The sequence below is a fragment of the Salmo salar genome, chromosome ssa15 (genome assembly GCF_905237065.1).
Source record: "Salmo salar chromosome ssa15, Ssal_v3.1, whole genome shotgun sequence".
In the NCBI taxonomy this organism is placed as follows: domain Eukaryota; kingdom Metazoa; phylum Chordata; class Actinopteri; order Salmoniformes; family Salmonidae; genus Salmo; species Salmo salar.
In genome coordinates, this window is record NC_059456.1 from 66,853,104 (window position 1) to 66,874,108 (window position 21,005).

Sequence of the window (21,005 nt, forward strand, 5' to 3'; positions counted from 1 at the left end):
TACCCGCCTCAGCATCCACATCATCCAGACACCGGATGTAGCCTATCAGCATCATCAGCATCACCACCTTCTTTGCATAGGCCTATAACGTCTTATGGATGAAAGGTTGAATTGTTTCTATGTTTTTATTAAAGGACTGAATAATGTTCCCTAAATCGTACAATTTCATTGACGTTAACGTGTTTACCCCCACTTGCATGCATTAATGAAGTGTAGCCCTAAAAGCACCTTCATTTATTTTCTCCCTCATGAAGTCTTACTGGAATGTAAGCTCGTCACATCACCGATGGGAAGCAATTGAAATTATTGATCAAATGCTGAGTTTGGGCTCCTGGCCCTTTTCCACTTGTGTCAAGCATGAATTTGCAAATAAGATGTTTGCTAGACACAATTCAGTAGATGAAGCCTACTATTAGTTGCAAATACCAACACAAAAGAAGGCCCATTTTCTGTAAATAGTTTAATATTAAATAAAAAAAAGACTCCCATATAAAAAGAAAGCCACAGTCCACAATTTAATCTTTAAACATAAGTATTGAAAGCAAGGGTATGAGAAAATACTTAATTACAATTCCCCCCAAAATTCACAATTCGTTGTTGTCTCTCTAACAATATAAAATCAAAATAAAACACATTAACTGTACATATTTACAAATCTCCAAGTGTAGAAATTGCATAATCTGCTTCTTTTCATTTTATTTAAATACAGTAAGAGATGCCAGTATTACTGGGCTGGCAGATAGTGTACAGAGCAAAGCGATTTGAAGGACAAAGAAAGTATAACTCTATCCCACCAAAAAAACACTGCGTTACAAACCCACACAAGATGGGCAAAAAATAAGGTATAAAATAAATACAAATACTGAGCAATATTGTATGCTAAAAAACATGGGAAATTATATTTCTTTTATACTAATACAAATTGTTCAGAGAAAGAGAATTTGTTGAACAAACGTCACAACATATTGTAATGGCCATCTCAGTCTCCGGACTTGAATCCCATTGAAAATCTGTGGTTTGAATTGAAGAGGGTAGGCAATGAGAACAGACAAAAAGATATCAAAGATCTGGAAAGATTATGTATGGAGAAATGGGCTAAACCAATGTGTTCTCCAATCACATAAAAACATATATATTTTTTAAAAAAGGCAATTGAATTCCGAGGTGCCAATAAGTTTGACCCATATCTTTGAGAAAAAACATTTCTTACCAAACAAAATCTCTGTGTTTCCAATTGTATAAAATAATACAATTTTAAAACATTTTGGAGCATACAATAGCTCAGTATTAGGATTAGGATTTTTTTTTGTCATATCTTTACCAAGGGTGCCAATAATTGTTGACTTGGATGTATATCTCAACACACTATTTCTTCAGTCATTCCCGTGAAAGGAAATAATTGAAATGTACATTGTTTGCTAAACATCACACAGAGAATATGTTGAGGAGTGTATCACAAAACATGACCACCAGATCGAGCTCATACATTAAAACCTCTACAGGATCGGTGTGCCCCTGCGGGACAGTTAAGCTAACATAGGCTAATGTGATTAGCATGAGGTTGTAAGGAACAAGAACATTTCCCACGACATACGATATGGGCAGAAAGCTTAAATTCTTGTTAATCTAATTGCACTGTCCAATTTAAAGTAGCTATTACAATGAAATAATATCATTCTATTGTTTGAGGAGAGTGCACAGTTATGAACTTGAAAATGTATTAATAAACCAATTAGGCACATTTGGGCAGTCTTGATACAACATTTTGAACAGAAATGCAATAGTTCATTGAATCAGTCTAAATGTTGCACATGCACTGCTGTCATCTAGTGGGCAAAATCTAAATTGCTCCTAGATTCCTAAGTCATTTATTGGCCTTTCTCTTCCATTTCAAAGACAAAAACAATTAAATACAAACATGTTTTTTTCCCTTTGTATTATCTTTTACCAGATCTAATGCGCTATATTTTCCTACATTACTTTCACATTTCCACAAACTTCAAAGTGTTCCCTTTCAAATGGTATCAATAATATGCATATCCTTGCTTCAGGGCCTGAGCTACATGCAGATAGATTTGGGTGTGTCATTTTTAGAAGAAAACTGGGGGGGGAAAAAAGCCTCCTACCCTGAAAGCTTATCTTGAATGTGGGTTGTTAGTAGTGTCAAGTCAAGCCCATTTCACATTATCTTCATGAACTTGAAAATATGGCTTCATACGATTTAGGCTGGAGAGTTTGCTGGCTAAATCATTGATCCTGCTTTGTGATACACCCCCTGATTGGGAATTATTACTTTGCCATTGCATTGTTTCCACACCTAGGCTATGTGTTGGGTAATCGTGTGTCTGTCTGCAGAGAAGCCTGAGACTGTCTGGCACAGATGCATGGTCTCTCTCTCTCTCTGGGTACACATACTGTATGACTACCACAGTGAAAGGGCTCAGCAACAGCAGGCATCTCTAGGCGTTGGTATAAGTTGCCCCACAACTCAGGTCCAGGATTAGATATATTTTGTATCCTCATAAGGATTTGGGGTTAAGTTATCAGATCCTAGATCTGTGGTCAGGGACAACATCTAGCGTCTCAAAAACACTCTTGAACGTACACAAACCACACAATCTCAAAACAGAGAGCAAACGTAGGTCATTCAAGTAGATACTCTTATCCTGACTCACAGTAAACACACTGAGAAACAGTACAGTTGTTTTGTAGACATAATTCTAACACTTACATCATAACGGATCTCAACCAATAACGCCAAGCAACCACAGACTTAAGATAGGCGTTCTCCTAAGTGAAAGTACCCACAGAATTGTTTTTTTTTTGTTTTATCTAGATCACTCCTGTTCAAAAAGGTAAGAGGTTGGCATGACGATATAGTAGTGCAGTTGAAAAACAGTGGGGGAGCCAGGAGAATATAAAGCAGTGATAGGGGGTGGTGTTGGCAGTGAGGGGGAAACAGTCACTGTCTCTGGGACCTGGCCCCACGCCGCCTCCTGCCCCGGACCGTCCTCTCAGGCTTCAGCAGCACCACCTACAACACAGACACACGTCATCATTACAACTGCACTGCTGTTAGAAACAGGCCGTGGCAACTGAGTTGATATCACGCACACGGATATAAAAAGGTCCAATTGTGTTAAATGAGAGTTGCGAGAAGGTCTAGTGCTTTACCGTGGGATTAGGTTCCTCTAGGGCTGGAGCGTCCAGATCTCGGAAATCCTCCAGCACATTCTGTAGCCTAAGACACACAAAGAAATTAATATCACTATATATATACACACACACACACACACACACACACACACACACACACAGAGAGTGTACAAAACATTAAGGATACCTGCTCTTTCCATGACATGGCTTGACCAGGTGAAAGCTACAATACAATCCCTTGACGTCACCTGTTAAATCCGCATGCGCATGTGCGCCATTCAGAGGGTGAATGTGCAAGACAAAAGATTTAGGTGCCTTTGAACAGGGTATGGTAGTAGGTGCCAGGCGCAGCGGTTCGTGTCAAAAGCCGCAGCGCTGCTGGGTTTTTCACGCTCGACAGTTTCCCGTGTGTATAAAGAATAGTCCACCACACAAAGAACATACAGTCATACTTGACAACTGTGGGACGCATTGGAGTCAACATGGTCCAGCATCCCTGTGAAACGCTTTCGACACCTTGTAGAGTACATGCCCAGACAAACTGAGGCTGGGGGGGTTCAAATCAATATTAGGAACAACTTCCTAATATTGAGTGGCACCCCCTTTTGCCCTCAGAACAGCCTGAATTCATTGATGCATGCTCTACAAGGTGTCGAACACACACATAGTGCATACGGAAAGTATTCAGACCCCTTGACTTCATCCACATTTTGTTACATTGCAGCGCTATTTTAAAATGGATTCAATTGTTTTTCCCCCCCATCACCACACACACACACACACACACACACACACACAATACCCCATAATGACAAAGCAAAAACTGTTTTTTTGAAATCTTCAGAACATTTTTTTTTGAAAATCTATTAAAAATAATAAACTGAAATATCACATTTACATAAGTATTCAGACCCTTTACTCAGTACCTTGATGAAGCAGCTTTGGCAGCGATTACAGCCTTGAGTCTTCTTGGATATGACGCTACAAGCTTGGCACAACTGTATTTGGGGTGTTTCTCCCATTCTTCTCTGCAGATCCTCTCAAGCTCTGTCAGGTTGGATGGGGAACGTTGCTGCACAGCTATTTTCAGGTCTCTTCAGAGATGTTTGATTGGGTTCAAGTCCGGGCTCTGGCTGGGCCACTCAAGGACATTCAGAGACTTGTCCCAAAGCCACTCCTACGTTGTCTTGACTGTGTGCTTAGGGTCATTGTCCTGTTGGAAGGTGAACCTTCACCCCAGTCTGAGGCCCTGAGCGCTCTGGAGCAGGTTTTCATCAAGGATCTCTCTGTACTTTGCTCTGTTCATCTTTCCCTCAATCCTGACTGGTCTCCCAGTCCCTGAAAAACATCCCCACAGCATGATGCTGCCACCACCATGTTTCACTGTAGGAATGGTGCCAGGTTTCCTCCAGACGTGATGCGTGGCATTTAGGCCGAAGAGTTCGATCTTATTTTCATCAGACCAGAGAATCTGGTTTCTAATGGACTGAGAGTCTTTAGGTGGCTTTTGGCAAACTCCAAGCGGGCTGTCATGTGCCTTTTACTGAGGAGTGGCTTCCATCTGGCCACTCTACCAAATCATGTCCAATCAATTGAATTTACAATCTGGTGGACACCATTCAAGTTGTAGAAACATCTTAGAGATGATCATCAGCTCAATTTCGAGTCTCATAGCAAAGGGTCTGAATACTTACGTAAATAAGGTATCTGTTTTTAATTTTGAATACATTTGCACAAATTTCTAAAAACCTGTTTTTGCTTTGTCTATCTATTGTGTGTAGATTGATGAGGGAAAAAAATATTTAATCCATTTTTGAATAAGGTTGTAATGTAACAAAATGTGGAAAAAGTCAAGGGCTCTGAATACTTCCCTAATGCACTGTATACACACACATACATACATATTTACTGGTATTCAATTTAATTGTTCTAATAAAAAATGGTAGTGTTATAAGTACCATTGAGAAGATAGTCAGAAAAGAATGCCGGTGCTCATCGTTATCAAAGATTAATGTACAGAATCAAAATGAGCTCACGTTTGTTTTCTCTTCCTGCCCCTCCTGGCTCCTACCGTTTGTGCAGTTTGGTTCTGAAAGGGAAAAATGGCACTGAAGTCAATAAGGCACAAATTCTCTCTCAAATCTTTCACTGCATGTTATGTAATATGCAATATTGTGGAGGAAGGGCATTTTTAGCAATGCAGTGGTAAAACAATACATCCTTATGGCTCACCTTGCCCTGCTCCATGTGCTGCAGACCCACAGTCTCCTCTTTGGGGCAGCTGCCCCCATCTCTGGGGCTCAGGTAATCCCCTGCCTGGGGTCTGTCCCCATTCCTATCTGTGACAGCCTGGCTGTACGACTCGGTCTTGGCTTCCTCAAGGTAGATGGGAGGCAGAGGGGGGTTAGTGCGACCCTCTGGGACCCCTGGCTTGCTCTGCAGGGGTGTGGACGAGCCGTCGTTGCTGGGTTTGGGGGTGCCCTGAGCCGGGGAGTGGGCCACCTCCAAGTTGAGCCGGGACAGTTCCGGGTTCCTCAGGGAGCAGGCCAGGCGAGGGCTCAGGGACAGGGGGGCGGAGGGGGAAGGGTGCTCCCCAGGGTAGGAGGGGGGTAAGGCACAGAGGACGTCCGCCCCAGTCTGAGCTGCTTCTTGCTCTTTAGCACTGACCTGGAGGAAAGAGGTGTAGATGGTGTCCATGAAGGAGGCATAGGGGTCCAGAACGCTCCCCACGGAGCCCTCACCACGCTGGGACACGGGGGTACGGACGGGACAGGGGCTGGGCGCAGCCTCTGGGGTAAGCCGATTGGCTGGAATATCCTCCTGAGGGGCGGGGCTGTCTTTTTCCTGTAAGGAGATTGGCTTTTCTCCCTCTGAGGGCGGTGCCATGTTGAGCTGAAGGAGGAAGAGGAACGGATGATGTGATCAACATCCAATAGTGATATTAAAAAAAAAAAATCACAGGACAAGGCTTGTGACAGGAGCGGAATACAACAAGTACCTGAATGTTGTTGAGGAGGTTGATGGCCCCATCAGGGCCCTGGAGTAGAGGCATGCCCAGGGCAGAGGTCTGTACGGTGGGGAGGAGGAGAGGGCCTGCACCTAGCCCCAGCAGGCTGTGGAGGCTAGTCAGAGCAGACAGGTCTCCTACAGAGGCACATGGGTCATCACCAAAACGGTTTCCGAATGATCAATATGTGGGTAATCTACAAGATATAGCTTTGTTGTAGCTGTTCCCCACAGTTGGACATAATTCCCTATTCAGAGAGTTACATGTAATAGACAATACTAACTATGATTCAGCATAGCGAGGGCTTGGGACTATGAGGTTCTTTTAACATTTTTGTCAAAAATGAGTTAATGACATAGCCTTGTTCTGTTCAATATTCTCTAACTATATAGTACTCTAAACAGCCCCAAAATAATGGTGTTAAGTTCAAAAGAATCCAAGATAAAAATTACTGTTCAAACCGGTGAGGGTTCAGAACTTTTAAAGCCAATTATTTCAGAATCAATAGGCAACAAAACCGCTTGATATTAACAGCAATGGAAATGAACGGTGCTGTGACTAACCTAGTAGGCTTGGGTTGAGGAGAGTGGGCAGTAACTGGTGGAGGACAGGGTTGTCCTTCCCCTGGACAGACAGGGGGATGAGGGTGTCCACCCCTCCATCAGGGCCTGAAGCTGAGACCTGGATGGAGACGGGACCAAAACAATCAACTGACCTCTCTAATACAGATAGTGCTAACTCTTTCACAAGGGCAAACTACTGAGTATGAGCACTGAGATAAGGGAGGGAGCCTACCTGAGGTGGGGGTTGTTGGGGTGGGGGGAGCTGAGGGGTGGGAGGGAGGTCAGTAGAACCCAGGGCAGCGGTTAGCAGAGTGGGGCTGAGGGAGAGGAAGCCCGGGGGAGGGAGAGGAGCGGGGAGCAGGAGCGACTGCAGGGCCTGGAGGGGCCCCTCGGCTGGCGGCAGCAGGCCCTGGAGGGCCTCAAGGAGCCCAGGGCCGGGGAGGGACGACAGGTCCAGGAGTCCAGAGCCTTTATCCAGAGACAAACCCTCCAACAAGGCTGGGATGTGCTGCTGCTGCAGGGGGAGGTCCAGGCTCAGCTGGCCCAGCCCAGACAGGGGCAACATGGCAGCCTGCTGTTGGCCAAGTAGCAGGGAGGCCATAAGGAGAGCCTGGAGGCCCAGTTTCTCCCCTATACCCAGATCACCCTCCTGGCCTGGGGTAAGGGTGGCAGAGGGGGGTAGAAGTGGGTTCAACAGACCCAGGAGATTGAGAGGCAGCTCTCCCTGACCTCCCATTAGAGAGGGGAGCAAGCTAAACGGAAAGTTGTGGTTCAGATGGGCAGTCTGTTGTTGTTTCTGGTGTTGCTCTTGGTGCTGTTCATGCTGTAACAGTAGTTGCTGATGTTCCGATTGTTGTTGATGATGATCGGGCAATTGATGGTGTTGCTGTGAGGTGTTAGAGGTGGGGAGGTGACCATGCTGACCACCAAGCCACAGGCCCAGGGGCAGGGAGCCCAGGATGGTGGGGTCCAGGAGGGAGGGCAGGCCGGCTGTGGCAGACAGAAGCTGGAGGAGCTGCTCCTGGCTCATGAAGGGGAAGGCTTCGGCCAAGGGTAGGGAGCCGGAGGAGTCCCCTAGGGAAGGGGCGTTGCAGGGCCCGGGGCTGCAACCTCCTGGGGGTTTGCTCACTGTAGAGCTACGATGATCAACACTCTCAGGCTCTTGCACCCCTAGAGAGGATAAAATAGAACCAGGATGAAAGGAGCGAGGGAGAGGACTGTTCAAAACGCACAGTGCTCAACAACAACTAACATGAATAAAGTCGAATGAACAATGAATCAATTTTCCTATTCTGTGGATTCCACCTAGTTAGAGACAGATTGTGAAGGCTCATCCTCACCTGCAGTGTTGTTGCCGGTGGTTGTGTCCAGGTCCCCTTCCTCCAGAGGCGTGGTGGAGGAGGCTGCCAGCAGGGCCAGCACGTGGTTACTAAGATCAAGGGGTCTGGGGGAGGTGGTGGTGCTGCTGCAGCTGGTGACGGTGGTGCTATGGTTGCTGTTGGGAGGATGACCCAGGCTGAGACCAGGGCCTAGTGTTGATATGCTCTCAATCTCCACTGATGCACTGACGTCGGGCAAGGCCTGGCACATGGGAGACTGTATGGTGGTGGTGGTGGCAGCATCCATAGGTTGGTTTTGGGCCTGCCGTAGCCCATCAGGGGTGTGTGGGGTGGGCGAGGGGCTACTGCGATGGTGTGCTGACTGAGCGTTGGACAGGGCCGTAGAGGGAGACAGTCTCTGTTTGGGACTGGCCTTCGTATGTGGAGACTGTGCACTAGCGCTACCAAGCCTGGACAATGACTGAGAGGGAGACAGGGGCTGTGACAGGCTTTGCATGGTACAGGGATGAGAGGGGGACTGCATGGGGAACGGTCTAATGTTTAAATGGGAGGGAGAGGGAGACTGTCTGGGGCTCTGCCTCGTGCCTCCTGTACCGTGTCCAGAGCCGGGCTGGGCTCCGGCGGCTTGGGCGTTCTGCATACTGAGCAGGTGAAGCAGAGCGGAGAGAGGCTGGGTGGGAGGATCCGGTTGACCCGCCACGATTGTAGTGAAGTCCAGGGTGCCGTCAGGCTGCTTCTGGGGCCCTGTGAGCGGGCAGGAGTGCCGGACTGAGAGCCTCAGACCCTGGAGGTGGTTCTCCGACGTGGCAGAGTGGGACGAGCCTGAGGTAGAGGAGGGTTGAGAGTGCAAGGCGGAGAGGTTGAGCACGTCGCCGGGGGTTCTGAGAGCGCTCACCTGGGAGTCCTTCAGCATGCTGAGCACCGTGGGCGAACGGCGCTGCCGCTTCCTATGGGACGTCCGGTCTGTAGGGGAGAGGTGCAGGGGACTCGAGGCTAGGGGCTGAGAGAGGGTGTCGCAGGGGTGGAGAAGCAGGTGGGAGGCTGTAGGGAGGGGCCTAGTGACGGAGGGATGGCTGTTGTTGTGTAAAGTGCTGTTTGTTACCTTTGACTGCCGAGACTCTTTCGAGACCTCCAGAGAGGTGGCCGAGCTAAGGACGCTGGCCGAATTGGAACTGTGGTCGTGGGTCATCTGGCTGGCCAGCTGAGCCTTAGCTGCTGCCGAGAGGAGGCTACTGGCAGGAAACGAGGCTGTGTGTGGTTGCTTCTGGTGGTTCAAGAACTGTCCAAGAGGCAACCCAGAAGGACCAGCACTGATCCCCATGCCTGAGCCTGAGCCGGTGGCGGAAGCAGGTGCCTTTGTGGGCTTCTCACCCTTTTCAAGAGCTAGAGAGAGGATCTGAGGATTGCTTTGGTTGCTCAGTGAGTTCGGGTTAAGGATGTGATTATTAGTGCTAGCGTTGCCTGAGTTCCTGAACTGCTCTAAGATGTCCTCGAGCTTGTATTTGGGGAAATGGAGGTTAGGGGACCCCCCGGGTAGAGGAGAGTGCGGGGAAGAAGAGGATATCCTTCTGGGGGGGTAGCCGCCCAGCACCACCCCTCCCACCCCCTGTTCAGAAAGCGAGGAAGAGGCGGAGGGGTGACGTAAGCGCTGGCGGGGAGAGGGGGAACATGAGGGGGACAGGAGAGACCCAATGATGATACCATGTGGGTGGCTCTGCCCTCCCCTTCCCAGTGTCCCAGGGGAGGAGGGAGGAAGGGGAGAGAGGGGCCCCAAATGAGGAGATCTGGGGGCTTCCGGAGTCTGGGGTGTCCTCTGACCCTGACTGAAGTTCTGAGGCGTGGGGGTGCATGGGGACCTCTGAGGTGCCCCATAGCTGGAGAATTGAGAGGTGGTGGGAGGGAAATGGAGAGGAGGGGGCAGTCTCTTCAGAATCTCAGGAGAGTGATGAGAGTTAGTGCTAGCGTGTGAGAGGGGTGAGGAACCATTGTAAGAATACACAAGTTGGGTGGAATATTTAGGACTGCCACAAGGGTTGTGGTTGAGATTATTGTTGGGCCTGGACTGGACTAGATGGTGTTTAGAGGGATAAGTGCCACGTTCTTCTTCTTCCCTGTCCACTCTCATCCTCTTTGGATCTCGGTTCTCCATAATGGCACTGGTGACCTCTGCAAACAAAAAAAACCTACATTAGGGCTGGCACAATAGTCGTATAGTTGACAACGACGGACAATAACCATGAACAAAACAAAAACACATTGTCATAATGGTCTCAATTCAACTTTATTTTCAAGTAGATTTAGTTTACCCAAAAGCAATTGTTGTTTTTTTCATTCATTTTTAAGTGTAGAGGGTAAAGTTGGCAGGCCTAATCATTTTACGAGCAGAATGGCATGGTCGGGAGGAGAAGATTATTTTGAATAAGTCCCAAGCAGTCAAAACCATTCGTTTTTAAGACGGTTTCACAAAAGCTGTGTTGTAATCATTAGGTTTGTCGTAACAAATTTTCAAAGATGCATTATAATACGTTACAAACTAGAAACTAAAACTACTGTGATAATAACTGTGGTCATTGGCATGACAATTAATCGCTACCCAAAATCCCATAATTGTCACAGAACTAGCCAACACGATTAGTTACATTTCTGAGAGCAATTTTTCAAAAGCACCATGAAAACCGGTAATAGCAGTACAATATCCTAAAAGTACTTCTGTTACATTAGATCTAGAATTTTTTTCATATTTACCTGTGTGACAGGAAACATAGGGCAGCTGTGAAGCCTGCATACTGCGACAGAGCGCTGCCATGGCAACCACTTTCCTTCGATGGTTACAGAGCTTTGTCATGTCCTGCTCTGCCTTCCCCACCAGCTGGCTGCGCTGCTGAACTTTGACCCCTAGGCTAAAGTTAAACACCTGCCGAGACAATAAAGGGACATACCTTCAGCAAACCGCAGTCAAAAATCAGTCGTGACACAACGGAAGTGAGATGCAGAGGGAAAAGTTAGGGTCTACTTTACCTTGTGGATGACCAGCGGACATTCCAGGCCACACTTGCATGTGCCATCGGTCAACAGATAAGACTTAACTTCCTCCAGTGAAGACAGGACCGTGCCACTTGGACTGTGGGAATGGACAGGGATGCAGGAGATTCGTTTTTTAAATAAAAGAGAAGGGAAATCAGATAGGTTTTACAATTCCCTGCTCTAGCCCAGCTTTTGGGAAATGAAGACAACACACACCCAGACTAGTCTGAATATATAATATGGAATAACATAGCATAAGACATAGAATAATGGATGAAATGTTCATAAAGCAAGTACTATAACGGTTACTGAACTTGCTTACCTGACATACACCACAAGCCCGTCCTCCACTCTCCTCTGCCAGCCAATGGGGACTTGTATTGCCACAGTTTGGACTCCATCCGTGTCTCCACTGCCACTCTCACTGCCTCCCATCATTTTGTAAAAACCGCCTTGCAGCACCTTTGGGATAGAAGTGGCGGGAACAAATGTCGTATGAATTAGGGCTGTGACGATCCCAAAATGGCAATATTTCTTCCATGGAAAAAAATTGAAACATGAAGCAGATCAAACTCTTTAGTCATTTATAAACCTCCAACATGACCTATTTATTGCCTTACCTCCTCACGCCATTTACACACTCTGTATATAGACTTCTTTCCTATTGTGTTATTGACTGTACGCTTGTTTATTCCATGTGTAACTCTGTGTTGTTGTTTGTGTCGCATTGCTTTGCTTTATCTTGGCCAGGTCGCAGTTGTAAATGAGAACTTGTTCTCAACTATCCTACCTGGTTAAATAATGGTGAAATGTTAAACCCTCTTCATGTTTTGTTTCCTTGCCACGGTACTAACGAGTATCACGATACTGGTACTGTCCCAGCCCTAGTATGAATGCATGAGAGCTTTAATGAACAACTATTACGACAACTGTACTGAGATTCTGATTTCAAATGTTTCCCCACCAAAAACACAACCAGAGGTCCAACTCATAGAAACCAACATAAAGTCTAACAGAGAATGCCTGATGAGTGAGGAAGGATATTATGTTTTCTCCGGTATACCTTGTCATCTTTGAAAAGCCAAAGATAGTATTGGCTATGGTATCCACCGTTTGAAGGCCATGGTGTCAGCTGAGAAGAACAGACTCTGCCAACCTCCCTTCCAACGCCTCGCAGAACTCTCCAAGAACTAAGTCTTCTGACCCTACTTCAAGAAGTCAGCCCCTCCAAAACGCTGCAGCTCACACTAGGGCCCACTGTATGTCTGCAATTGAAGATAAAGATATACCTCGTTAGTTAGCCCTTAAATAAACACATGAAATGTTGAGCAAAAGGAATCTTTCAATTCTGATCGCTACAGTAACCCACACAAACATAGAAGGGAATGCATATTTGGATATGCCTAGTTGTATTTCAATTGAGTCAGTGGCGAATTATCAAATAGCTAGCTGGATGTTGAAATGAGAAGGGGAAACCCAGCATTTGTAACCTGATAATAAATAGCTAAATGCACACTATACTTATCTAATATATTACAGGAGAAAGCGACACGCAAAGTAGCGAAATCACATGCACAACGAAGAAGGTCCCATATCCAACGTTGGGCTAGCCTTATCCCAACTAGCTAGCCAACTAACGTAAACTAGCCAATGTTGCAGTCTGATGTTTCGTGACAGCTTGATAGACACAGTGCGAAATAGCAGCATTTTAATAATGAGAACTTGGAAAAATTGTGGTTTATAACTAGTCATGCATGCTAGCTAGATAACGAACAATTGAGCGAATTGCATTCAACCGTTCTGTTCTAAAACAAGCTCTAAGTTTTTGGAGTCTTCTCCAGTAAGCTCGCGGGAGAACACATAGTTAACTGGCTTGGTAACGCTAAACTATTTCGGATGTTAACCTTATCTAGACAGCCAATACGATGATCAATCTTTCAATGCAGTCTTTTCGCCACCAATCAAATCTCCGTCTGTCTATTAGATAGCTACATCTGCCCATCGGGTTAAAAACAAAGGGCAATAATGCTTCATTTTACTGCGCCTATGATCTTGGGGCGAAGCTAGCTCGCTAGCATTGACAGACATTTACTTGATTCTGTAGTGTCCCAAGACCCACCGATGTCCGATCGTGTCGTCAAATTATTCAGTTCTTATCTCCAGACACTGTTCGATCAGGTCGGTGTATGTTAAGCAAAAAGTTAGCGTAGCTGATGCACCTTTTAATCCCTATTTCACGGTTTCAATTTTTTTCTTGCAGATTCCGTGCAAAAAAAATAATGGAGTTTTCTAAGGAGCATGCGCACTTGGGATGCGAGAGACTATTGTACCCACAATGCAATGGGACCTTTGTAGTGGTAGCCAAAGATTGTGTACTATATTGACAAGATAGTCAAGTAACCTCTCTAACAATGGAAATACACGTCCTCAAAGATGGAAGGCAGGCGGGAGGAAGCGACATCGGGTGGAACCATTCCAGCCAATGAGAGGGCAGATACACGTGTGAACAACAAGCCATGGAGATAGATAGAGCCGGTGTTTGCCAAACTTTTTTGCTTCGTGACCCACCAATGGAGGTGTCTTTTGAGTCCTGACCCACCATATGGGTTGGGCGGTGAAAAAACATACACAGACCATACAATAAGTTTAAAAAAATACAACCTTGGCAGCAGAGAGAAAATGTTGCCGTTTTAAAGCTGTAATTTCATGCAAATCTACACATTTTGTAATGGAGCTGAAATAAAATGTTGCCGTTTTAAAGCACATTTGTCTGCAATACCTTTTGCCATATGGCTAATGCTATGTTCTTATTATAACAAAATCAATGGGGGCCTGATTGTCTAGTTTTTGTTTTGATGATTGTAAGTATTTAAAGATTCTAGGCTATTTCTATTTGGTTTTAGTTGTTGAAGTTTACACTGAAAGCGTTTTTACATCCCTAAAATGTTCATTTTTTTATTACCAAAAATGTAATCCCACGACCCACCTGGACCCCTGCCGCAACCCACAAGTGAGTCCCGACCCACCGTTTGGGAACTACTGAGATAGAGGACTCATCTTTGTATCTGTGCTATTATAGTGTCTGAGACAGCATGGGCAGTGCCAATGCCATCTCCATTTAAAGTAGTACATTTTCTTCTTCCTCATTGACTGATTGCTCCAAACTCATAGGAATCCCCACCCAGTTGACTACTTTAAAATGGTGGAAGCCCTCAGTGGCAATGTCCATGCTCAAACAGGTTAGATGCTTGATGAGTCCTCCATCTATCTCTATGACAATAAACACAACTCAATATTAGGTAGTTTTTTCAAAGTATATCGAAATGCCACGTGCGTCCACTTACATCGGTGCATTGTAACAACCTAAACATTACGAAACGTTTATTTGATCAAATAAGCCACACGTAGCAAATTACCAATTACATTTTTTTGTGGACCAAATTCGACACTCTCGTTGACCACCATATAATGGACAGATTTTGGGCGGAGTAAAACCTCTTGCTTCGCGCTATCTCTCTGTGGTAGCCGACGCAAAAAATACAATAAACTAGCCAGTTTGTTGTTCAACTGTGCTGGGGCCAAAAATAGGCCTTTGTAAAATCTCATGTTTTCATCTATGGATTAGCTATCTCTGGCTACTCCCATATCAGTCTTCCACAATATGAATACATTTTCTCATTCTATTATTTTGATCCTCTCTTACATAAAAACTACACTTTTTTTCTTTCTGTTTTACAATTTCTTTCCTATTCAATAAGGATTTTAACTGTTAAAGGTTTTATATGGGATAGTATAAGGTGGTGTTCACCGTGTATTGAAAATGCGAGAAACTACAGCAATTCTGATGATGCCTGCAGTTTGTACAGTAAGCCAACAGCAGGCCGTGTGTCTTGGCCTGCCCTCTCAGGTTGTGAGAGGGGTCTGATTTCCCCTCGTCATCGGCGCCCTGAAAGTTACCCAGCTGTCTCACTCACTCACAATGACACCTGCCCTCACAGTCCCTTACTCACGCACCCCTCTGCTCTAACCACTAACCATTGGATCACTGCTAGGAAATGACATGCATAAAGAATAGCTCAAAAGGGAAGTACCAATCAAGAGTTGGAAGGGTTTCGGAGGTCTCCAGTGTGACAGGTTGCTCATCACACACGAAAGGAACATCTCTGAATCCAAACTGGTGAAGAAAGCCTTTGCCATTCATCCACATACCAGATTCAATTTCTTCATTGACTGGACTAGCAACCAGTGGGACCAAGTATGTCTCAATTTCAACTATATTGCATTTCTCTGTTTTTAGTGTGTGGTCTGTTCAGTTTTTTTCTAACTAGACATCATATATTTAATTGTTCAGTCAGCTTTTAGTTAGATAGCAAATTGTTTAAGTTTTCATTGAGAAGGGACTGAAATGTAAAATATTCAAGAAGACTTCTGGTCTTATGTCGTTGTACTTTTCCCCAGAACTTCTCAGCTCATGCCCAAATGTAGCTATGATGAGATTGAGTTACCCTTCCCCAAAATAGTAAAGTGGATGAGTGTATCTTTGAGGGGGGGGGTATGTGTGTGTATGTCCATGTATGCTTGTGTGTGTGGGTAAATCATCCTGCCCATACCTAGCTGTTCTGTTACTCATTTTAAAACTCCCACAGAGTACACCAAAGTAGTCAAGTGTTCCATTCAAATGGTTCTCAGATTGAAGGTGATATTGAAAGCCAGTGTTTCTGTTCTCTAAACTGTCTTATGTCTCAGGTGCGTAGCACTGCAGGACGAGTGTGAGAGCGTGAGAGCACCATGGCCCAATATGACCAGTGAGTCTATTCTCATGTTGCTGAACTCAATACACTCTATATACAGAATTTGGATAGTCCTTTTTAACAGTTACCCCTGGTTCTAAATAACACAATATGGCAAAGCTTTAGGAACTATATTATTCATTGCAATAATCATGCTAAACTTGGTCAAATTTGAAAGCTCAGCCACCATAACAATTCTACTGCAATGTTCACCCTTAAATACATTTCAGATGTCCTTGTTGCTCGATGTTGCTTAATGTTCTCTGTTTGTTTGTCTGCGTTAGACTGGAAGATAAACATTCTGTGGATATCCACGACAACCCCACCACCCCTGACAATATTGTAAAAGAGGAAGACAATACTGTGAGTAGCACGTCAATCTGCCACTGTTGGTAACACCATCCCCCAAACAGATTCAAATAGCAGCCAACTAGGACGCTCATTAGTTTAATATATGTGAGGCTTTCCGGTCCCCTATTTCTATTCTGTAGTTAGGTGACACTATGGGCTAAACCTACAGCTTTTTTTTTCTTCCATTGACCACATACTCGCCAGAAGTAAAATAATATTTAAAATGCTTGTTAAATGAAAAGCTACTTTTACTTCACCGATTTACTTAACTGATGCAAAAACATTTGCACGTTGTAGAGAACGACCGTGTGGACTTGTCAATGACAGGAAAGTATTATTTCGACTAGACTGATTCTTACCTATGCAAACAGTCGTCACTAGGGGGAAGGACAGAAAAGCTGTCTACCACTAATAGTATTGAGACACAGCCACTCTCTCTGCAGGTATACTTCGTTTACGAGGAGGAGGTGGAAGTAGAGGAGAAGGAGCCCGAGCCGGAGCCCGTTGTTATATTGGTGAATGACAAACCACACAAGTTCAAAGACCACTACTGCAAGACACCCAAGTTCTGTGACGTCTGTGCTCGTATGATAGTCCGTAAGTTTAAAACTGACCAGGAGTCGCTCTTGTATTGATTCATGTCACATGGAAAGCTTAATCATACCGACTCTCTTCTTACTGTACATATTTTCAACCTTTCAGTCAACAACAAGTTTGCTCTAACGTGCAAAAACTGCAAGACCAACATCCACCACTCGTGCCAGTCCTACGTTGAGTATCAGAAGTGCTTTGGCAAAATTGTAAGACGTTTTCTATTCATAATTTAGGCCATGATCTGTATAAAGTCGGATTGTGATCAAGTTCATGTTGCGTGTGGTTGCCAGAATCACATCAATTCCTCTACATATTGATATTGCTGTCTATCCTATAGCCCCCAGGTTTCAGACGAGCATACAGTTCACCTCTATACAGTAGTGACCAGACAGATGCAGGTAAGACACTAAACATCTCAACAAGCTAAGGGTTCAACTTGTGTTCAACATACTTTGAACTGTGTGTTCCCTCTGCTGCTTTCTCCTGTCCAGCCCACTCCAACCGTAACGACCCTGTGTTTGACACCCTGCGGGTTGGGGTTGTCATGGCAAACAAGGAGCGCAAGAAGGGGTCTGAAGACAAGAAGAATGTGAGTGTGGCACACATTAGCCAAAAGAGAAATGATAAGTCACAATAACGGGATCATTAACTGACAGACATTTGCATAGGGAATATAAATTGTATGTTAACCATATTTTTCCCCCTCCAAGATGATGATGATGATGATGGAGGAAGAGGAATCACAACAACCCAAAGAAGACGAGCAGGCAGAAGGTATTGAAAGAGGATGAAGGATGTCCATATTGACGCATGTGATAATTCAAGGTGATTTGATATTGGAGCCCATAAAAGGGAATGGTAAACTAACTGTGCGGTTGTTAAGCAGCATTAAATAAAGGTTCAATAAAAAAAAAAATTGAAATGAAGAACACCTTCCTAATATTGAGTCGCACCATCCTGACTCATGTTGATTCCAATGCTTCTCACAGTTGTGTCAAGTTGGATGGATGTCCTTTGGGTGGTGGACCATTCTTGATACACACGGGAAGCGGTTGAGCGTGAAAAAAATCTAGCAGTGTTGAAGTCTTGCCACAAACCGATGCGCCAGGCACCTACTACCATACCCTGTTCAAAGGCACTTAAATCTGTTGTCTTGCCCATTCACCCTCTGAATGGCACACGCACACAATCCATGTCTCAATTGTCTCAAGGCTTGAAAATCCTTCTTTAACCGGTCTCATTACCTTCATCTACACTGATTGAAGTAGATTTAACAAGTGCCATCCATAAGGGATCACAGCTTTCACCTGGATTCACCTGGTCAGTCTATGTCATGGAAAGAGCAGGTGTTCTTAATGTTTTGTGTATGTATGTCAACCTTTTCTCAGACAAAACAGAATGGCATACAGTACAGAACAAATCCAAACATTCTTACACTGAATGTCAAGGAGCTACATAAAATACTTGTAATACTGGGTCTAACGTTGAGGAGTTCACCATTGTTGTATTAACACTCTACAAAGACCTGGTGTGATGTGTTCGTAGGAAAGCCCGAGGGGGATAAGAAGGGAGACAAGGCTGACAAAGCAGATGACAAGGTAAGGGGCTTTAACCGCCTGACATTCCCTGACGTCATGTATACAACTAACCACGTCCACATCAACAATAACACCCTGTTTGGTACATCAATACAATTAGTAGACAAACATCGGTGTATGTTTGTTGCAGAAAAAGAAGGAGATGGGAAACATGGGAAATCAGTCACATTACTACCTGGCTCTGTACCGCTTCAAGGCCATTGAGAAAGACGACCTTGACTTCCAGTGAGTTTACAAAAATATTTCCTTATATTGTATGAATGCCGTTTTATGTCCAATATTTCAGTCTCGTGAACGTTTTTAATCCAATTTCATGCAAATAGACAAACCTTTGTTTGTCTTTCAGTCCTGGTGATCGAATCACTATAATTGATGACGCCAATGAAGAATGGTGGAGGGTAAGGGTTCCTGAAAAAAATGAACAAGCAAGCTGACAACGATAAAAACTAGCAATGGCTCGACCAACTCTTTGGCTGTACTTTCTAATTTGTTGTCGACGTCGTAAATAAGGCCTATTTCCTATTCTCAGGGGAAGATTGGTGAGAAGACAGGTTACCTCCCCACCAATTACATCATTCGAATAAAAACGGGGGAGAGGGTGTTCAAGGTGACACGGTCCGTCGTGGGAAACAGAGAGATGGGACAGATCACTCTGAAAAAAGACCAGGTAACAAACAGATGTGTCGCTGTTTGTCAGACCTGAGTCAAATACTATCACATACTTGAAAGTACTGTAATTTAGCTGTGCTTTATGTTTCTATGAAAATAACGTGTTGAGTTTTTCTTTGTACACGAAACAGATTTCAGCTTTATGATCATGATCAGTATGGATGGGTGTGTGCATGTGGACAGTGACTGTAATGACGGTTGCTACTGTGTGTGTGTGTGTGTGTGTGTGTGTGTGTGTGTGTGTGTGTGTGTGTGTGTGTGCCTGGTCTTCTGCAACGATTACTGTACCTCTGTGGAGCCACAGCACCTTCCTCCATCCTCTTTGTGTTGTGTTGCAGATCGTGGTGAAGAAGGGAGAGGAGGTGAATGGCTATCTGAAGGTCAGCACCGGCCGCAAGCTGGGCTTCTTCCCCGCTGACCTGCTCCAGGAGATCTGAACCTTACCGGATCGCAACCACAACCATAGGACTTGGGTCACACCGTCACCAGGACCATAATCACACAATTCATCAAACCCAGTTCCAGTGAACACACGTGACCAGGCACCGCATTTTTATACTACCAATCTAGCACCACTATCATTTTCCACCTGTAGGCGCCTAGGTCTGATCTGGTGAGTCTATAAGCTGTTTGAGGGCTGTAAAGGCTCAGAGAGGGCAAGGTTATTGAGTGTAACCTAATACTGCAGCCTCCCCAGCCTGTTGAACTGGGTCAGCTGGCCATGCAATCCGAGCTGGATGGAGAAATGTGTTAGCTAAGATCGTAAATGTGTGTGGTGGGAATTTAAAACGTTAAATGTTTGTGTCATTTTAACGTGATTAAAACTGGACAACCTTAAACTAGATCTTCAGCAAGGTTCAAAAGGCAATGGCTGTAACTACTGTAAGCAGCTAGGATTTCTACATCATTTTTGTTATTCATTCAAACAAATGTATATTTTTAGAGGCTATTGCTTACTGTCCCTGTAGTAGTTCCTTGTTTTTATATGCTGCTGAAATACTAGTGCCTTATTTTCCCCTTGATGTCAATGTTAAAGGGAGCTTGTTAAAGTGCATGCTGTCATTTTTTTTGCATGGGCCCGTCTTTTATAATCATTGCCAAAACAATGTGCTTTGTATTTGAGGAATTTATATAGAGCAATAGCGTATGCTGACACACAGACCCACATGCTTTTGCCAGACTAACGTAGGCCTATCATTGATGCAAGATTGTAACATTACAGTACAGCCATTTGTAATTCATGTTCTATTGAAATACCAACAGTGCAGTACCAAGTGCAGGCTAATCCCATGTATTGTCTTTCTTGATATGCATCCTTTCAAAACCTATAGAACTCTGTGATACCGTCATAGTAAACTTGAATGACTGACCATTGTGTAAACATGAAATCAATTCACAATTAGAAATAATGTACTTTATTTTTGTAGCAGTATTTTGTATTCACTGATTTGTGTGTGTCTACTATAATTCAGGACTCATATGCCTAACCTAAACAGCTAGACCTTATCAGTTCAGCTTGTGTCTACAAAATAGTCATAACAGGTACTCATGTCATGTATCTTGATCCAGTGATGGGGACCAGAGCCATATATTTATTCTAAATACATGGCTCTGATGTTGACAACTAGTGATGTGCAGTTCGCAAACTATATTTATTTATGTCGTTATTTTTTAACTACTCTTTTTACCGACTCGAGAGACTTTTTGTTGTTGTTGAGTGACTCGTTAATTTTAGTCCTTCATTTGACTTTCTTCCTCTTCTTCTTCCCCTTCCCCCTCTTCTACTTCTTCGGTATCATGTCGTTCACACATTTTGTTTGTGAATGCCGCTACCTACCTAAATTTGCACCAACAACTAACCCTACACTTATTTGTATAACACTCTATTTTTTATCATAAAAAATGCATGTAAA

The 21,005-nt window shown here is 44.5% G+C and overlaps 2 protein-coding genes across 4 annotated transcripts; one reads left to right on the forward strand and one right to left on the reverse strand.

Moving 5' to 3' along the window:
• Positions 1 to 445: 445 nt before the first annotated feature.
• On the reverse strand, positions 446 to 13,530 carry LOC106571956 (methyl-CpG-binding domain protein 6). 3 transcript variants are annotated; one of them, XM_014145568.2, is made up of 13 exons: positions 13,310 to 13,530; positions 12,154 to 12,355; positions 11,413 to 11,552; positions 11,085 to 11,187; positions 10,812 to 10,980; positions 8,067 to 10,232; positions 6,959 to 7,896; positions 6,727 to 6,844; positions 6,155 to 6,300; positions 5,389 to 6,048; positions 5,193 to 5,245; positions 3,175 to 3,241; positions 446 to 3,034 (listed from the first exon to the last, which is right to left on the reverse strand). In XM_014145568.2, exons 3-13 carry the CDS (start codon positions 11,526 to 11,528, stop codon positions 2,963 to 2,965), a joined length of 4,608 nt encoding a protein of 1,535 aa, XP_014001043.2. In that variant the 5' UTR covers positions 11,529 to 11,552; positions 12,154 to 12,355; positions 13,310 to 13,530; the 3' UTR covers positions 446 to 2,962. The 3 variants fall into 3 exon arrangements, with proteins under 3 accessions (XP_014001043.2, XP_014001040.2, XP_014001042.2); XM_014145565.2 differs by having other exon boundaries at positions 13,210 to 13,411; XM_014145567.2 differs by having other exon boundaries at positions 13,183 to 13,406.
• A 1,592-nt stretch (positions 13,531 to 15,122) lies between these two features.
• stac3 (STAC3 alpha) lies at positions 15,123 to 20,509 on the forward strand (the record flags this gene model as incomplete). The annotated part of the gene is given in 13 exon segments (NM_001279090.1): positions 15,123 to 15,345; positions 15,837 to 15,895; positions 16,165 to 16,243; positions 16,675 to 16,828; positions 16,934 to 17,031; positions 17,163 to 17,223; positions 17,317 to 17,414; positions 17,536 to 17,599; positions 18,371 to 18,423; positions 18,554 to 18,648; positions 18,770 to 18,821; positions 18,953 to 19,090; positions 20,476 to 20,509. Coding segments are annotated over 11 exon segments (909 nt in total), but the record flags the coding sequence as incomplete, so codon positions are not given.
• Between the last annotated feature and the right edge of the window lie 496 nt (positions 20,510 to 21,005).